This window comes from Corvus moneduloides, chromosome 26 (genome assembly GCF_009650955.1).
Source record: "Corvus moneduloides isolate bCorMon1 chromosome 26, bCorMon1.pri, whole genome shotgun sequence".
Lineage (NCBI taxonomy): Eukaryota > Metazoa > Chordata > Aves > Passeriformes > Corvidae > Corvus > Corvus moneduloides.
This window is the reverse complement of record NC_045501.1, coordinates 1,013,407-1,030,705: the sequence shown is the minus strand read 5'-3', so window position 1 is coordinate 1,030,705 and position 17,299 is coordinate 1,013,407. Positions and strand designations below refer to the sequence as shown.

At 59.9% G+C, this 17,299-nt stretch overlaps 2 protein-coding genes across 4 annotated transcripts; one reads left to right on the top strand and one right to left on the bottom strand.

The window, feature by feature from the left end:
* The first annotated feature begins 1,890 nt into the window (after nt 1-1,890).
* Nucleotides 1,891-9,794, top strand: UBE2Z (ubiquitin conjugating enzyme E2 Z). Its single transcript, XM_032134310.1, has 7 exons — nt 1,891-2,213; nt 3,974-4,046; nt 5,922-6,109; nt 6,627-6,738; nt 7,589-7,701; nt 8,029-8,119; nt 9,266-9,794. Exons 1-7 carry the CDS (start codon nt 1,891-1,893, stop codon nt 9,434-9,436), a joined length of 1,071 nt encoding a protein of 356 aa, XP_031990201.1. The 3' UTR covers nt 9,437-9,794.
* Nucleotides 9,719-16,435, bottom strand: SNF8 (SNF8 subunit of ESCRT-II). 3 transcript variants are annotated; one of them, XM_032134316.1, is made up of 8 exons: nt 16,345-16,435; nt 14,975-15,025; nt 14,702-14,840; nt 14,352-14,456; nt 13,789-13,861; nt 13,186-13,327; nt 12,865-12,939; nt 9,719-11,920 (listed from the first exon to the last, which is right to left on the bottom strand). In XM_032134316.1, the coding sequence occupies exons 1-8, from the start codon at nt 16,396-16,398 to the stop codon at nt 11,879-11,881; spliced, it is 681 nt and encodes a 226-aa protein (XP_031990207.1). In that variant the 5' UTR covers nt 16,399-16,435; the 3' UTR covers nt 9,719-11,878. The 3 variants fall into 3 exon arrangements, with proteins under 3 accessions (XP_031990207.1, XP_031990208.1, XP_031990206.1); XM_032134317.1 differs by having other exon boundaries at nt 9,719-11,891; nt 12,875-12,939; XM_032134315.1 differs by having other exon boundaries at nt 9,719-11,891; nt 16,345-16,433.
* Nucleotides 16,436-17,299: the final 864 nt, after the last annotated feature.

The window sequence follows — 17,299 nt, the reverse complement described above, 5'->3', positions numbered from 1 at the left end:
ATAGGGAGAAATTCCTCCCTGTGAGGGGCTGGGATGGGATTCCCAGGGAAGCTGTGGCTGCCCCTGGATCCCTGGAAGTGTCCGGGTTGGAACAGCCTGGGATGGTGGGAGGTCCCCTGCTCATGGCAGGGGTGGGAGTGGGTGGGATTTAAGTTCCCTTCCCACCCAAACCATTCCGGGATTTCATAGCAGGGTGTTGGCAGGACGGAATTCCCAGGAAGTGCCCCCGTTATGGGAATTCTCACCACGGAGGTCTCAAGGTCACGCTGTCCGTGTCCCTCCTCAAAGCCAAATTCCCACAAAACCCCACGGCTCAGGGGCTTTTTATCCTCCACCTCTTCCATGCCTCATCCCCTTAAAAGCCTGGAGTAGACCAGGGAGGAGAAATTCACAAATCCCACCTGAATCCCGGGATTTGGGGTGAGGCAGCCGCACCTTTAAGGAAGGGCAGCCCTGAGGGATCTTGGCTCATTACCTGCTTTGGGTAATTAAATTAATGCAGCCACTGCTTGTGCCCAAAGGCTCTGGCAGTGGCTGTGACCTTCCCGGGGCTGGGAGCACATTCCTGGGAATGGGAATGGGACACAGGGATGGATGGCTCTGCTTGGAATTCCCGTGAAGGGAAGGGGGTGAGGAGAACCTGGCTCAAAAATCTCCCAAGATTTGGCGAAATTTGGCTGTGAGAGCAGAAGGAATTCGGGGGACACTCGCTGAACTGGAGAGGGAGAATTCCCTGGATTCCGGGCGGGATGGTGTGAACCGAAACCGGGGGCTTTGGGAATCTTGGCGGGTGTCCGAGAGAACAACACTGTTACCCGGGGTGAGGAGTTACAGTTACCCTCCCCGACTGCTGGGAAACTGGAAAAGGAGCTCCTCGTATCCCTGGAAAGCAAGAGCGACCTTGGAGCTGGAGCTGCGGATGGCACCGAGTGCCTCAGGCAGGGCTGGGGCTGTTGTAGGGTTGGGATGGTCCTGGGAGAGCCCAGGAAGAGCTCCGGGGTCCCTGGGAGCACCAGGAATGTTCCTTTTTTCCCTCTCACACCTCTCTGATCCGGCTGTTTTCCATCCTGAGGGTGCTGGGCATGGGAACCCCCTGGGTGCTGCCTGATCCCAGTGCCGGGATCAAAACCGGGATCAAACCCGGGATCAACCCCTTCCCTGTGTCCCCAGCACCCTGAGCCCCGTCTGGCACTTCCCTGAAGGGTCGCAGCCTCTTCTCCCAACAAACAGGATGACAGGAAACAGCCTCAAGTTGTGCCAGAAAATGTTTAGGTTGGGATTTTTGGGAAAAAATTCCCCGCTGGAAGGGGGTCCAACCCTGGCACAGCTTGCCCAGGGCCGTGATGGAGGCCCCGTCCCTGGTGGGTTTGAAATCCCTGTGGATGTGGCACCTGGGGACGTGGGTGAGCGAGGCCACGGCAGCGGTTGGATTGGATCATCTCAGAACCAGCGAATATCCCGGGTGGGAAAGGATCCAGCCGGGATCATCCAGTCCAACCCCGGCCCTGCACAAAATCCCCCCCTGGGCCTCCCTGAGGGCGTTGTCCAAACTCTCCTTGAGCTCCGGCAGCCTCGGGCCCGTGGCGAGTGCCGATCCCAGAGGTCTTCCCCACCCTTTTTTGTCCGCTGTTCTTTAAACGCCCTCTTTCCCCAAAAATCCCCAAAAATCCCGAACTCCCCTTTTTCCCTCCGGCCCGCCAGACCTCCTCCACACCAGGGGGCGCTGTCGCAGCTTCCACTCTCCCTTACCGCCAAGGCGCCTCTGCGGAAGAGCCGCTCCGCCACACACTCTATGGTGCCCGGGGGCGGGGAGCGTGGGCGGCGCGGGGCCGCTCTGGCCGCGCGCCTCGGTGGTGCGGAGTCCCGGAAGCGGCGCGGGCCGAGGCCGCAATGGCGGAGAGCCCGGCGGCCGAGGACGCGGCCCCGGCCCCGGCCGCGGTGCTGGCGGCGGGCGGCGGCAGCGCCTCCCCCAGCGCCGCCGGAGCCGCGGGGACCCCCGGCGTCTTCATCCCCGCCGAGCTCTGGGCGGCGGCGGGCTTCGGCGCGGCCGCGGCGCCCGGCACCGGCGTGGCCCCCGGGAGCGGCGGCGCCCCGATGGCGGCGGCGGCGGCGGGGGCCGCGCTCCTCACGCACTCCGCCTTCTGGGACCCCACGGTCAGCGGCGACTGGGACAGCGAGCGGCCCAGCCCGGCCTGCCTGCTGCGGATCAAACGGTGAGCGGAGCCGCCGGTACCGGCACCGCGGGGCCCGGGCCTGGGCCGCCCTGCCCCGGGCACGGAGCGAGGCCGGAGCGCGGCGGGGGCGTTCGGCTCGGCCCCGCCGGCCGGTAACGGGCCCTGGGCCGCACCGACCCTCGGCAGCCGCGATGGGGACCTGGGGACGGGCCCGGGGACAGCGCCCGGGCCCTGCCGGTGCCCCGAGATCCTCCTGGGGACAGCCCCCGGTCCCTCCCCGTGCCCCGGGATCCTCCTGGGGACAGCGCCCGGTCCCTCCCCGTGCCCCGGGATCCTCCTGGGGACAGCGCCCGGTCCCTCCCCGTGCCCCGGGATCCTCCTGGGCACAGCCCCCGGTCCCTGCCCGTGTCCCGGGTCTCTCCTGGGCACAGCCCCCGGTCCCTCCCCGTGTCCCGGGTCTCTCCTGAGCACAGCCCCCGGTCCCCACCATGCCCTGGAATCCCGGAATCCCGGGCAGGTTTGGGTTGGAAGGGGCCTTGGGCAGGGACACCTTCCTCTATCGCAGGTTGTTCCAAGCCCTGTCCAGAACCGCCTGGAATTCCCGGCCTGGGATGTCCCTGCCCAGCTGTTTGGGTGGGGATGGGTGTCACAGCTGCCCCCCCCGGGGTCCCCCTGGGCCACCCCCGGGCTGTCTCCCAGCAGAATTCCTTGGTGCTAATCCCGCCCTCGGCGTCGCTGGCAGCCCCCCGTTCAATCTGGGATTGGATCCGGCTCCTCAGCCCCACGATGACCAAATTAAGATATTTCTACCCAAAGCTGCCCACATTCCCCCTCTTTCCTGGCAGTGCCCACCCGTGTGGCCGCCCTGAGCTTTCCAGGATCCCCTTTGGGATGAGGGATCAGCTCGGGCGCTCCCAGCGCTGGCTCTGATTCACCAAGTCCCTCTCCCTTGGAGCAGGAATTTCTGCCTGCCAGGCTCCTGCTCATCTCGGGAGCTTGGATAATGTCTCCCAGAGGTGGCATCAGGTTTTTGGGAAGTTTCCAGCCCGGAGCTCCCCACGGCAGGGAAGGGAGAGGCTTCTCCTGCTGCTCTCCCCTTGAAGCCTCCCCGAGCTCTGGCCGCTTCCCAAAGGGGAAGAGAGGTGGAGTGGGAAGCTCTGACTGTGGGAGAAAGGGTTGGGAGGATGGAATTTAATGGTTTATCCGTGATCTGTGTGGAGTTGGAGGGGATTTGTTGGGTTTTGGTTCGTTTGCTCCGAGTTCTTGGAGAACAAGGTTGTTGGGATGAGGTTTGGGAGGGGAAGAAGCTCCCTGGGAGCTCTGGAATCCGTGCCCTGATCCTTTAACTCCAAATTCATCGGAGCAAAACATTGCCGGGAGCGGTTGAGTCACGGCTTGGGGAGAATAAATGACTCAGGGGAGAAAGGGCTCCTGGAAATATCCGGGTGTGAGGAGGGAAAACTTCGGCAGGGAGAGGTGAAATCCCAAACCTCACCTGAGAGAAGTTGGGGACGAGTTCCCGAGGGGAATTCACGGTGGGGATTTCATTTGATTTTGATTCGGGGTGCTGGAGGTGGCAGAATCCCAGCTGTGAGCTCATCCAGGTGTGCTCGGTGCCTCTGGAATGCCTCGCCTGTGTTTTGGGGATCAATTAAAGGAGCTCCTCCAAAAACCACTCGGAGCCAGCACAAAACCTCCCAAATCCCAGTTTAAAAGTCTGTCCCTTTGCAGCCCTGCAGGGATTTGTCCCCCGGGCCCATCCCAGGGCGATCCCAGCTGATTCCTGTTCCCTTTTCCAGGGATATCATGTCTATTTACAAGGAGCCACCCCCAGGAATGTTCGTTGTGCCTGATCCCCACGACATGACCAAGGTAAGGAAGGTTTGGAGCTTCCTCCTCCTCCTCCCTGCGGGGCTCTCCGCGGTTTTTGGGATGGTTTCCCAGCTGGAATGTTCCCTTAGTGTCCTGGCAGAAGTCGGGATGAGGGAGCAGCAAGGCTCCGGCTTTCCTGGGGGTGTTGGGATGGGGTTAAATGGAAGAGCCCCTTGCAGGGCCTGGAGGGGCTCCAGGAGAGCTGGAGAGGGACTGGGGACAGGGGATGGAGGGACAGGAGCCAGGGAATGGCTTCAAACTGGAATAGGGCAGGGCTGGATGGGATACTGAGGAGGAATTCCTGGCTGTGGCTGCCCCTGGATCCCTGGAAGTGTCCAAGGCCAGGCTGGAGCCACCTGGGATAGCGGGAGGTGGCCCTGGATGGAGCTGGATGGGATTTAACGTCCCTTCCATCCCAGAGCATTCCAAGATCCCGTGTTTGGGAGTGTGGGACAGGAGGGGGACACAGCGGGCGAGGGGAGGTGGGAGGGCACAGCAGCGGCTGTACATTCCCGGGAAGAGGCTCTGAGGAGGATTTGGGAATGCTGGTCAGGGACAGAGAGACAGCTGGGATGTGGAGTGCTCAGGAGGGGTGGAATGTGGGATTTGGATTGGACAGGAGGGATGGAATGTGAGATCTGGAGGAGACAGGGGGGATGGAATATGGGATGTGGAGGGGACAGGAGGGATGCAGAGCTGGGATGTGGAGCGCTCAGCAAGGATGGAATGTGGGATCTGGAGTGGTCAGCAGGGATGCAGGGCTGGGATCGGGAGCGCAGGGCAGGGATTGGGAGTGCAGGGCTGGGATTGGGAGTGCAGGGCTGGGATTGGGAGCACAGGGCTGGGATTGGGAGTGCAGGGCTGGGATTGGGAGCACAGGGCTGGGATCTGGAGCACTCAGCAGGGATGCAGGGCTGGGATTAGGAGTGCGGGGCTGGGATCGGGGGCAGGCACTCAGGAGGGATGGAGTGTGGGATCAGGGGCGCTCAGGAGGGATGGGATGCGGGATCGGGAGCGCTCAGGAGGGATGGAATGTGGGATCGGGAACACTCAGCAGGGATGGAGTGTGGGATCAGGAGCGCTCAGGAGGGATGGAATGTGGGATCAGGAGCGCTCAGCAGGGATGGAATGCGGGATCTGGAGCCCAGGGCTGGGATCTGGAGCGCTCAGGAGGGATGGAATGTGGGATCTGGAGCGCTCAGCAGGGATGGAATGCGGGATCTGGAGCCCAGGGCTGGGATTGGGGGCACTCAGGAGGGATGGAGTGTGGGATCGGGGGCACTCAGGAGGGATGGAGTGTGGGATCTGGAGCGCTCAGGAGGGATGGAGTGTGGGATCAGGAGCCCAGGGCTGGGATCGGGAGCGCTCAGCAGGGATGGAAGGTGGGATGTGGAGCGCTCAGCAGGGATGGGATGTGGGATCTGGAGCGCTCAGCAGGGATGGGATGTGGGATCAGGAGCGCTCAGCAGGGATGGGATGTGGGATCTGGAGCGCTCAGCAGGGATGGAATGTGGGATCAGGAGCGCTCAGGAGGGATGGAAGGTGGGATCAGGAGCGCTCAGGAGGGATGGAGTGTGGGATCTGGAGCGCTCAGCAGGGATGGGATGTGGGATCAGGAGCGCTCAGGAGGGATGGAGTGTGGGATCTGGAGCGCTCAGCAGGGATGGAGTGTGGGATCTGGAGCGCTCAGCAGGGATGGAGTGCGGGATCTGGAGCGCTCAGGAGGGATGGAGTGCGGGATCTGGAGCGCTCAGGAGGGATGGAGTGTGGGATTGGGGGCACTCAGGAGGGATGGAGTGCGGGATCGGGAGCGCTCAGGAGGGATGGAGTGCGGGATCGGGAGCCCAGGGCGAGCCGGCCGCCGCTGTTTCGCAGATCCACGCGCTGATCACCGGCCCCTTCGACACCCCCTACGAGGGCGGCTTCTTCCTGTTCCTGTTCCGCTGCCCCCCGGATTACCCCATCCACCCGCCCCGCGTCAAGCTGATGACCACGGGCAACAACACCGTGAGGTTCAACCCCAACTTCTACCGCAACGGGAAGGTTTGCCTGAGCATCCTGGGGTAAGGGCGGCTCTGCTCCCGGGAACGCGCCACGACACGGCTCGAGCCGTGCCAGGGGAAGTTTGGGCGAAACATCAGGAAAAAATTCCTCGCTGATGGAGTGGTTGGGCGCTGGAATCGTCTGCACGGGGTTGGGCAGAGCCTGGAGGTGGCACTCGGGGCCGGGGTTTGGTTGGTGAGGAGGGGTTGGGTCGTGGGGTGGGCTGGGTGGTCTACAAGGGGCTTTTCCAACCTCGCTGGTTCCTGGGATTCCGTGATTCTGGGATTCCATGGTTCTGGGGTTCCATGGTTCTGGAGTCATGGAAACATCAGGAAAGAATTCTTCACGGAAGGAGGGCTTGGGCACTGGAGTTTGTGCCCAGGGAGGGCTGCAATCCCTTTCCTGTGCATTCCCTCAGATCCAGCTGTGGTCCCACAGGAGTTTTGGGCTCTGCTGTTGGAGGGATGATGCTCCCCGGGCCACCATTCATTCATTAATTCATTAATTAATTGCTGGTTTTGTGCTCTCCTGCCCCAGCACGTGGACAGGCCCTGCCTGGAGCCCGGCCCAGAGCATCTCCTCGGTCCTTATCTCCATCCAGTCCCTGATGACCGAGAACCCTTATCACAACGAGCCGGGCTTCGAGCAGGTGAGAGCCTCAGCCTCCCTCCACACCTCGCTCCTGGGGCAGATCCCAGCCTGGGACTGGGATCACTGGGCTCTTTCCCAGCTCCTGGGGTAGATCCCAGTCTGGGATTGGGATCACTGGGCTCTTTCCCAGCTCCTGGGGCAGATCCCAGCCTGGGACGTGGGATCACTGGGCTCTTTCCCAGCTCTCTCTGCCTCTGGCACAGCTGGGATCTGGAGTGGACAGCAGGGATGGAATCTGGGATGTGGAATGGACAGGAGGGATGGGATGTGGGATCAGGAGCGCTCAGCAGGGATGGGATGTGGGATCTGGAATGCTCAGCAGGGATGGAAGGTGGGATCAGGAGCGCTCAGCAGGGATGGGATGTGGGATCTGGAGTGCTCAGCAGGGATGGGATGTGGGATCAGGAGCGCTCAGCAGGGATGGGATGTGGGATCTGGAGCGCTCAGCAGGGATGGGATGTGGGATCTGGAGTGCTCAGCAGGGATGGGATGTGGGATCTGGAGTGCTCAGCAGGGATGGAAGGTGGGATCTGGAGCGCTCAGCAGGGATGGAAGGTGGGATCTGGAGCGCTCAGCAGGGATGGAAGGTGGGATCTGGAGTGCTCAGCAGGGATGGAAGGTGGGATCAGGAGTGCTCAGCAGAGATGGGATGTGGGATCTGGAGCGCTCAGCAGGGATGGAAGGTGGGATCTGGAGCGCTCAGCAGGGATGGAAGGTGGGATCTGGAGCGCTCAGCAGGGATGGGATGTGGGATCTGGAGTGCTCAGCAGGGATGGAAGGTGGGATCTGGAGCGCTCAGCAGGGATGGAAGCTGGGATCTGCCCCCACCATCCCCAATGGTTTTCCAGGAGCGGCACCCCGGGGACAGCAAGAACTACAACGAGTGCATCCGGCACGAGACCATCCGCGTGGCCGTGTGTGACATGCTCGAGGGGAAGTGTCCCTGTCCCGAGCCCCTCCGGTAGGGATGGGCAGGGCCTGGGGGGACGGGGGGCAGCAGCAGCACCCATTTTCCAGCTGTTTTTCCCCAAATGCTGGGGCTTGCTCGGCTCCGTGGGGGCGGATCCCGGGAGCTGCACCGGGCTGGGGGGGGGGGTGTGGCACCGAGCTCCGCCTGGATTTGGGAACCAACGGGCCTCGTGTGCCAGGGAAAATCCCAATTCCTGGAGGGAAGATCCCCCTCAGATCCGGGCTCTGTCCCCTCCCTGCAGCCCTGTGGGGACAGCCAGGCTGTCCCGTGGCTGGCGACGGGGCCGCTGTGACCGTTTGCCCTCTCCGCCTGTCCCAGGGGCGTCATGGAGAAATCCTTCATGGAATACTACGACTTCTACGAGGGGGTGTGCAAAGAGAGGCTGTACCTGCAGGGCCAGACCATGCAGGTGAGTGCTGGCCCCAAGACACGGCCGCAGGGAAAGGTCTGGGAGAGGTTTTGGGTCAGGATCTGTGCTTGGAGACAGATGTGCAGCACATCTGCACCTGGGTCGTGCCGTGGAATCCGTATCCCGGCTTGGATCAGCCGTGGAGCCGGGAGGTTCTGGTGGGTAATCCACAGGGAATGCACTCAGGATCTTCTCCAGGCTCAGCTTTACAAAGCCTGGAGCTGAGACTCTCTCCAGGGGCTTCTCCCAGCCCTGGAACTGGGCTTGGTTTCACCTGGATTCGGTGGCAGGCAGGAAGGGGGAATGGAAGGAGATTTCCAGGGGGAATTCAAGGATGGGATCCACAGCTCCAGGGGGAATTTAAGGACCCTCTCCAGGGGGAATTGAAGGAGATTTCCAGGGGGAATTCAAGGATGGGATCCACAGCTCCAGGGGGAATTTAAGGACCCTCTCCAGGGGGAATTGAAGGAGATTTCCAGGGGGAATTCAAGGATGGGATCCACAGCTCCAGGGGGAATTTAAGGACCCTCTCCAGGGGGAATTTAAGGAGTTTCTCCAGGGCGAATTCAAGGATGGGATCCACAGCTCCAGGGGGAATTTAAGGACCCTCTCCAGGGGGAATTTAAGGAGTTTCTCCAGGGGGAATTCAAGGATGGGATCCACGGCTCCAGGAGGAATTTAAGTTTTTCCAGGGGGAATTCAAGGATGGGATCCACAGCTCCAGTGGGAATTTAAGGAGTTTTTCCAGGGGGAATTCAAGGATGGGATTCACGGCTCCAGGGGGAATTTAAGGACCCTCTTCAGGGGGAATTTAGGGATGGGATCCACGGCTCCAGGAGGAATTTAAGGACCCTCTTCAGGGGGAATTTAAGGAGTTTCTCCAGGGGGAATTTAAGGATGGGATCCACAGCTCCAGGAGGAATTTAAGGATGGGATCCACAGCTCCAGTGGGAATTTAAGGAGTTTTTCCAGCAGGAATTCAAGGATGGGATCCACAGCTCCAGGGGGAATTTAAGGACCCTCTCCAGGGGGAATTTAAGGACGGGATCCACCCCAGGATGGGACTTAACCCTGGGAATTTTTCCCGTTTCACCCCATCACCACTCCCCGCATCACGAGGCTCATCCCCGGTGTTGTTTTTCCCAGGATCCTTTCGGGGAAAAGCGAGGCCACTTCGACTACCAGGCGCTGCTGCTGCGCCTGCAGGGGATCCGGCAGCGGCTGCAGGACAAGCACCAGCAGGAGAGCGCCGAGATGGACTCGGAGAGCAGCTCCTCGGAGCCAGAGACGGACACTCAGGGCTGCTCCAAAGCCTGAGGGAGCTCCAGCGGCGTCTGTGCCCGGCCCAGGGCCCCGGAGACTCCACCAAAGCCAGGCCAGGGCAGGGAAAGCTGCGGGCATGCTCCTGCTTCCCTCCCTCCCTCCTCCACTGCTCCGCTGGATGGCGAGGAGAACTCCCGAGAGAATTCCCCAGGGGAAAATGGGAAAAATCCGAGCTTGGGACAGGCTCCTCTTGGACAAAGGTACTTCCTGGCATGTGGCATCAGGTCATTATTTTTTTTGGAGAACACCTACACTGGTTGGGGTTTTTTTTGGGTTTTTTTTTGTTTTTTTTTTTTGGTTTTCCAGGTTTTTTTTCCTCCATTTGATTAAAGAATGAGCTCTAGACTGCAAATCCTCGAGAGCTTTTCTGTTCCTAGGCAGGGAGGGAGCCCTTCCCCGGAGCCGTGGGAGTGCTTGGATGAGTCCAGGGTGTGTCCAGGTGAAATCTGGGAGAGCTGGAGCCTCCCCGATGTCTTTTTCTAGGCAGACCAAAGATAAAAGAGCACTGCTGGCATTCGGGCTCCCTCCCCAAAGCTTCCCTCGAGCCCTGGGGCACTTTGGAGACTTCGGGTGTGGAAAGAGGGAACTGCAGGAATCCGTGGATCCATCCTGGAGGTTTGGGAAAGGGAAGATGAGGAGGGGGGCACTTTAGCAGATGGCTTTGTGTATTGTTTCTGTCAGGTCTTGGTTTGGATGTAGCGTTTGAGGAGGATTTTTTTCTTCTGCTGGAGCCGTTTTTCCTCACCTGGAATTCTCTGCTCCCCCCTTGGAGTCAGTGTCACCTTTCCTTTCCCTCCCTCCCTGCTGCCACCCCGGACAATTCCCAATTCCCAAGGGGATTTCTGGAGTCGTGAGGGACAAATTCCTTTGCCAAACGTTGTAAAATCCCACATTTCTGGGGAGCATTTGGACTGTTTCGAGCAGGGTTTGTCCCGTGAGTGACGGTCACCCCTGGGAGAGGCGGCTGTGCCGTCCCCCAGGCGGGAAATTCCACATTTCCCAGGGAGCTGAGCCCGGGAGGATGGATTGGAGCAGAGTTTGGTTAATTAAGAGCTTCGTTACCTTTATTTCTCCTCCCATCCCAGCAGTTTTTTCGGGAGCTTTGACGGAAAGCCGAGCACCAGGTTGCACATTCCGCCCTCTCCCGGTTTCCTCCCCACCAGTTTGGCCCCAGTTCAGATTCCAGCTGGTGCTGGGAGAACTTCCCGGGCCGGGATCCTCGTCCTGAGGGCAGCAGGGCCGGGAGGAGCAGAAACCCCCTTGGGATGATTTGGGATTCCCCTCAGCCCTGCCAGGACTGGGCACAAAGGTGGAAAATTCAGGGATTCCGGTGTGGCTGAACAAGTTGGGGTTTTTCTTCCCCCTTTATCCGAGTCCCCCGGGGCCGCTTTGGATTTAACCCTTGAGGGGAGGCTCTGCCACACCGGGAAGGTGAAGGAATTCGGGATCAGCTTGGGAAGAGGCGCCACCTCCTCACTTTTTGTCACCTTTTGTCACCTTTTGTCACCCGAGCAGCGCCGGGGCGGGGCTGGCGCCGTCCCGGCCCCGGGGGCGGCGCCTGTGGAGCTTTTCCGGCATCCCAGGAACGGAAAATGCCTGGAAAATACCTGGAAAATGCTTGGAAAATGCTTGGAAAATGCCTTATCCCGGCTCTGCTCCCCCAGCTCAGCTCGTAGGGAGCGTCTGTCCCTCGTGGCCCCGTCCCCAGTGACAATCCTCGAGCCACTGCTGTAGGCAGAGATGTTTTAGCAGAACCAGATTTTTAGACTTAAATGGAGTTGAAAAAACAAACAAATATATGCACAAGAGTCACTCGGAGATCTTTGTTTGTATCTATTGTACATAAGATTCTTTGTTTTGTTTTAGTTTGGGTTTGGTTTTTTTTTTTTCCTTTTTTTTTTGGTTTTTTTTTTTCCTTTTTTTGGTTTTTTTTTTTTTTTTTTGGAATAAAGTTTTGTTTTGGCAGAACGGAGCCTGTGCTGTTCCTTAGTGGGAATCCTCCTGGAATAACAACTTCAGAGGTGCTACAGAGCAGTTTTCCCACTGCTGGGAGGCAAAATTCCAGAGCCAAAGTCCCATTTCCCAGGGCAAATCCCACCTGCATCCTCTGAGACTCCGCTCCCTTTGCTCATTTTCCAGCAGCAGCAGCAGCATTTCCACCCGAACCCAGGGAGTGAATCCAGCAGGGATGGATCCAGGGCAACCTCCCAAGCTCAATCATTTTTGTACAAAACTCTTTATTTCCAGTCCCGCTGTCCCGGTGCTTCCGGGCCTTGGAGGAGCCTCCCGAGGATTCCAGCCGGAATTCCAGTCATGGAATCGCCTCCGTGGCTTCCTCAGGAGTGATTTCCTGGGAGCAGAGCTCCGTGAAGAGGGCGGGCAGCCAGTACTGGGGCTCTCCTGGGGCCTGCGTGTCCAGCCAGGCCATCCCTTCCTTCAGCAGGTGCTCCTGGAAACCAGCAGGGAACTGGGAATGAGCTGGGAGTGGAACTGGGAATGAGCTGGGAATGATCCGAGGAGCTGCTCCCGACAAAGCCTGACCCCACAGTGACCCCACTGTTATTCCAGGGAAGGGAACTCGGGCTGATGGTGATGATTTTTAGGACAAGAGGGAACGGATTTGAAGCGCCAGAGGGGAGGACTGGATGGGATTTTGGGAATAAATCTTTCCCTGTGAGGGTGGGGAGGGGCTGGGATGGAATTCCCAGGGAATCTGTGGCTGCCCCATCCCTGGGAGTGCCCCAGGCCAGGCTGGAGCAGCCTGGGATCGTGGGAGGTGTCCCCAGGGTGGGATTTAAGGTCCCTCCAACCCCAACCATCCCAGGGAATTTTCAGGGAAATGAGTGAAACCCAAGGAATCTCTGCAGCTCTGGAATTCTGCCTTCCCCAGTGCCTGTTTACACCGAGCGTGCTCTGCCTTGGGACTGGGACATTCCCGCTCCCATCCCCAATTTCCCATTCCCATCCCCATTCCCAGTTTCCCAATTTCCCATTCCCAATTTCCCAATTTCCCATTCCCAATTTCCCAATTTCCCACTCCCAATTTCCCATCCCCATTCCCAGTTCCCCATTCCCAGTTCCCCATCCCCATTCCCAGTTCCTCATCCCCATTCCCAGTTCCCCATTCCCAGTTCCCCATCCCCATTCCTGGTTCCCCATTCCCAGTTCCCCGTTCCCATTCCCGGTTCCCATTCCCCATTCCCGGTTCTCATTCCCAGTTCCTCTTTCCCATTCCCGGTTCTCATTCCCAGTTCCTCTTTCCCATTCCCGGTTCCCCATTCTCGGTTCCCCATTCCTGGTTCCCATTCCCGGTTTCCCATTCCCAGTTCCCATTCTCCATTCCCGGTTCTCATTCCCAGTTCCTCATTCCCATTCCCGGTTCTCATTCCCAGTTCCCAATCCCCATTCCCATTCCCACTCACCAGCACCTGCCTCGCTCTCTCCGTCTCCCACCTGAGGCTGGCCCGGATCTCGCTGACCGTCACAAACCCCTTTTTCTGGGAAAAGAAGAGGGAAAATCCCCTCAGGACTCCAGGCCATGGGGACAGTTCGCTCTCATCCCACTTCGGTCCGATCCCAGCTTTTTATGGAAGCTGCAAATTCCGGCTGATTTTTATCCCGAGTTAAATCCACGCTCCGGCAGCGCGGGCACAGCCTCTCCCACGGGCCCGATCCCACCCCGATTCCCCATCCTGGAAGCACCAATTCCTCCTTCCCAGCCCTTTTCCAGGAGAAATCCGCACCTCTGCCAGCTGCAGGACAACGGTGTGATCCATGTTCAGCTCCGCCGGCACCGACTGCACCAGGAACGTTCCCCCCACCGGGATGAGCCCGAATCCGTTCCCCAGCACCTTCAGCTTCTTGATGGCCCTGAGCAAATCATCCCTGGGGAGGGGCAGAGGCACTCAGAGCTTCCCGAGTTCCAGCTCCTGGGAATCAGGAAGAGCCCCTGGGAGCCCCTGCGCTGGGAAGAGCTGGGAATGGTTTTTAGAAGGGAATCTGGGACTGGGATTTTTGGCATCTGGACACAACGGATGAACTTGAAGGTTCAGCCCCAAAAATGGGGGTTTTGTCCTAAAAATCTGCTTCTCTTGGGACCTTTATCCGCCTGTTCCCCACAGCTCCAGTGGGAAAAATCCTCCCGGCGCTGGATTTTTAGGGAAAAGGTTGTCTCCAGCTCCAGGCAACGATCCCTGAGGATCCCAGAGCAAACCAGCAGCAGGAATTGTGCATCAAGCAGGGCTGGCTCCAGCGCTACAAAATTCGGAGCCTCCCAATGAATCCCCCCTTTTCCTGCCCTGAATTCCGTGGGATTCCCGCTTCCTGGCACATTCCCGGCCACTCACTGGCTGACGTCCTGGGCAAACTTCCCTCTTCCCTTCAGCACCTGCTGCTGGAGCTCCTCCAGGGTTATCAGGCCTGGGAATGAGAGGGAGTTGGGAATTTATTCCCGGGCCAGGGCTCCTCCGGCGGCTGTTCCCTGATCCCAGAAGTGGCACGAGCCCCCAAATCCCTTCCCAGCGCAGTGACGCCTTTTCCCGCGGATTTATGGGATTCGGGTTCCCCTGGCTCTGCTGGAGCCCATCCCTGGCGTGAAGAAAATCCACTCTCCGTGAATCCCAACCCTCTGGAGATCACTGGGATCCCTCGGACCCGATCCCACTGGCCGGCTCCACCAGGGACCGGCATTCCTTGGGATTGATCCCTGCTCCTCGCCGGGATCCCGGCGTGGATCTGCGCTCCCCGAACGGGGCAGAACCGGGCATTTCCAAACCAACAAACAAAACCAGGCCTGGGTGGGGCAGCAGAGACAGAATCAGTGCCAGTAAGGGATCCCAGCGGGAACATCCCATGGGATGCAGCGCCTTTCCCACAGGGAAGGCTGGGAATGCCCGGGCCGGATCCTCACCTCCGTTGCGGTGCTTCAGAGCCAGGCACACCTCGATGATCTGCACCCCCAGCTCGTAGTAGAAGTCTCCAACCCCCAACATCTCCGACCAGAACCCTTTGCCAGCTGGGAAGGGAGAGGGAAAAGGGCTTGGAGCGCTGGGAAAAATCCTTCCCGGAGCAGCTCCCGCGCACAAACCTCGCCGGAGCGCTCGGATTTGGGGTTTCCCCCCGTTCTCCCCCCACCCTTCAAGCAAAGAGGGATCGTCCCGGCAATTCCCAAGGAAGAGGAGCAGCTCCAGGAGAGCTTCCAGCAGCTCCAGCTGGGAAGAGCGGGAGGAATCCTTCGGCCCCGAGCCCGCTCCTCCTCACACGCCAGGGGATCCACGCCGATGGTCGCGCACATGTCCTGGAACTGCACCCGGAATTCCGGGTTTTTCCGGATCTCCTGCTTGTGTTTGCTGGCAAACTCCTCCAGGTTGGTCCGGAACATGTCCAGCTGCTTGGACATCTGCGGGGAATCCGGGGGAAAGCCGGGATCAGAGCATGGACAGGACGGGGCAGTGGTGATGGAAAAGGCTCTGGGTGGGGATGGGGAAGGGAAGGGGACCCAGAGCCCGGCCCCATCCCAGGGGGAATCCCCACCTGGGCCAGCTGATCCTCGGCCAGCACCGTCCCTCGCTCCTTGTACTTGGCCTGCGGGAGGAAACCGGGATGAGGGCGGCAGGAAGGGCAGGAGAATCCCGAACCCACCGTCCCCATGAGGGACCTGCCGGTCCTGACCCCCTCCCACGGCACCAGGGGAGCCTGGACGTTCCCTCAGCCGAGATTTCGGGGCTCTGATCCCATTCCCACAGCACCGACGGACCCTGGCAGTTCCCTTGATGCCATGAAGAGTTTTGCCTTTTCTTTTATACCCCTGTTATACTTTTTTTACAATTTCCGTATTCCCAGCGCTTTTTGCCCCCATTCTTGGCCTTGTTTGTCAAGCTCAGAGACTCAGCATTTGAGAAGCTCCGTAGCCGGGGATCAGTGTGCCCCAGAGCCCAAGGTGCTCTCCAGAACACATTCTGTAAACCGAGATAGAACCATCCAGGGGAAGGTTCCTTGGGGAGGGGGGCTCACCTGAGCCTCTCATTAGGGAATCTTTGCTAGATCTGCTAATTAGTAACACCTAGAATGTTCTACCCAATGTTGGGGGGGAGAAGAGATATAGAGACACAGAGACACAGAGAGAGGGACACAGAGACAGACTCGGTGGGTGCATCTCGATGCACATGACCTGGACGTGTGCACCTAAAGATCCTTAAAAATAAATCCCAAGGTAAAATCCCTTTTCCCCTTCTAACCGTGTATGACTCTTGATTTTAAGACCAAGAAAAGGCATCACCCTCCCCCCAAACTGGGGCTCCGGGCAGCTCCCCTCACCCCAAACTCGGGGTCCTGACCCCCCTCCCACGGCACCAGGGGCTGAGATTTCGGGGCTCTGATCCCATTCCCACGGCACCGATGGACCCTGGCAGTTCCCTCCCCCCAAACTGGGGGTCCCGGCAGCTCCCCTCACCCCAAACTCGGGGTCCTGACCCCCTTCCCACGGTACCAAGGGACCCCCACCCCAAACTGGGGGTCCCGGCAGCTCCCCTCACCCCCAGGCCGCGGCTCGGAGCCCCCTCCCGCAGCCCCAATGGGCCCCGGCGGCTCCCCCCACCCCAAACCGGGGCTCCCGGCAGCTCCCCTCACCCCAAACTCGGGGTCCTGACCCCCTTCCCACGGTATCAAGGGACTCCCACCCCAAACCGGGGCTCCCGGCAGCTCCCCTCACCCCAAACTCGGGGCCCTGACCCCCTTCCCACGGTACCAAGGGACCCCCACCCCAAACGGAGCACCCTGAGACCGCCCCCCAGTACTGACTGACACCCCCGCGCCGCTCCCCGGCCGCTCCCCGGCGCCCAGGGCGGCTCCCCGGCCCCTCGGCAGCCGTGTGCCCGCGGCCCGGTGCCGCTGTCCGGCCGTACCTCGGTCAGTTTCCTCCTGGCGATGGCCCCCGCGCCCACCCCCCGCCGGTGCATCCCGGAACCGGCCCCGCCGCCGCCGCCTGACGTCACCGCACCGGCGGGGTGACGTCATCGAACGGCGCCGCGCGCGGAGGGGGCGGGGCCGCGGCTCCCCCTCAGGGCTCCCCCCCCCCCCCCCCATTGACTGAGGGATGGCGGCAGCGGTGGTGGGGAGCGGGGGGTTCTGAGGGGATAAAGGGGGTTCTGAGGGGATAAAAAGGGGTTCTGAGGGGATAAAGGGGTTCTGAGGGGATAAAGGGGTGTTCTGAGGGGATAAAGGAGGGTTCTGAGAGGATAAAGGGGGTTCTGAGGGGATAAAGGGGGTTCTGAGGGGATAAAAGGGGTTCTGAGGGGATAAAGGGGGGTTCTGAGGGGATAAAGGGGAGCTGCGAGGGGATAAAGAGGGGTTCTGAGGGGATAAAGGGGGTTCTGAGAGGATAAGGGGGGTTCTGAGGGGATAAAGGGGGGTTCTGAGAGGATAAAAGGGGTTCTGAGAGGATAAGGGGGGTTCTGAGGGGATAAGGGGGGTTCTGAGGGGATAAAGGGGGGTTCTGAGAGGATAAAAGGGGTTCTGAGAGGATAAGGGGGGTTCTGAGGGGATAAAGGGGGGTTCTGAGAGGATAAAGGGGGTTCTGAGGGGATAAAAGGGGTTCTGAGGGGATAAAGGGGGTTCTGAGGGGATAAAAGGGGTTCTGAGGGGATAAAGGGGAGCTGCGAGGGGATAAAGAGGGGTTATGAGGGGATAAAGGGGGTTCTGAGAGGATAAGGGGGGTTATGAGGGGATAAAGGGGGTTCTGAGGGGATAAAGGGGGTTCTGAGGGGATAAAGGGGTTCTGAGGGGATAAAGGGGGTTCTGAGGGGATAAAAGGGGTTCTGAGGGGATAAAAAGGGGTTCTGAGGGGATAAAGGGGTTCTG

What these genes read in the sequence shown, in the direction of transcription:
- UBE2Z (XM_032134310.1), top strand. Translation starts at nt 1,891, where the DNA reads ATGGCGGAGAGCCCGGCGGCCGAGGACGCGGCCCCGGCCCCGGCCGCG. An exon ending in ACGAGCCGGGCTTCGAGCAG is followed by an intron (nt 6,739 to 7,588) that starts GTGAGAGCCTCA and finishes ATGGTTTTCCAG; the next exon opens with GAGCGGCACCCCGGGGACAG. An exon ending in TGCAGGGCCAGACCATGCAG is followed by an intron (nt 8,120 to 9,265) that starts GTGAGTGCTGGC and finishes TGTTTTTCCCAG; the next exon opens with GATCCTTTCGGGGAAAAGCG.
- SNF8 (XM_032134315.1), bottom strand. Translation starts at nt 16,398, where the DNA reads ATGCACCGGCGGGGGGTGGGCGCGGGGGCCATCGCCAGGAGGAAACTG. An exon ending in CCAGGAGGAAACTGACCGAG is followed by an intron (nt 15,026 to 16,344) that starts GTACGGCCGGAC and finishes TTCCTCCCGCAG; the next exon opens with GCCAAGTACAAGGAGCGAGG. An exon ending in TTTGCCCAGGACGTCAGCCA is followed by an intron (nt 13,328 to 13,788) that starts GTGAGTGGCCGG and finishes GCCCCTCCCCAG; the next exon opens with GGATGATTTGCTCAGGGCCA.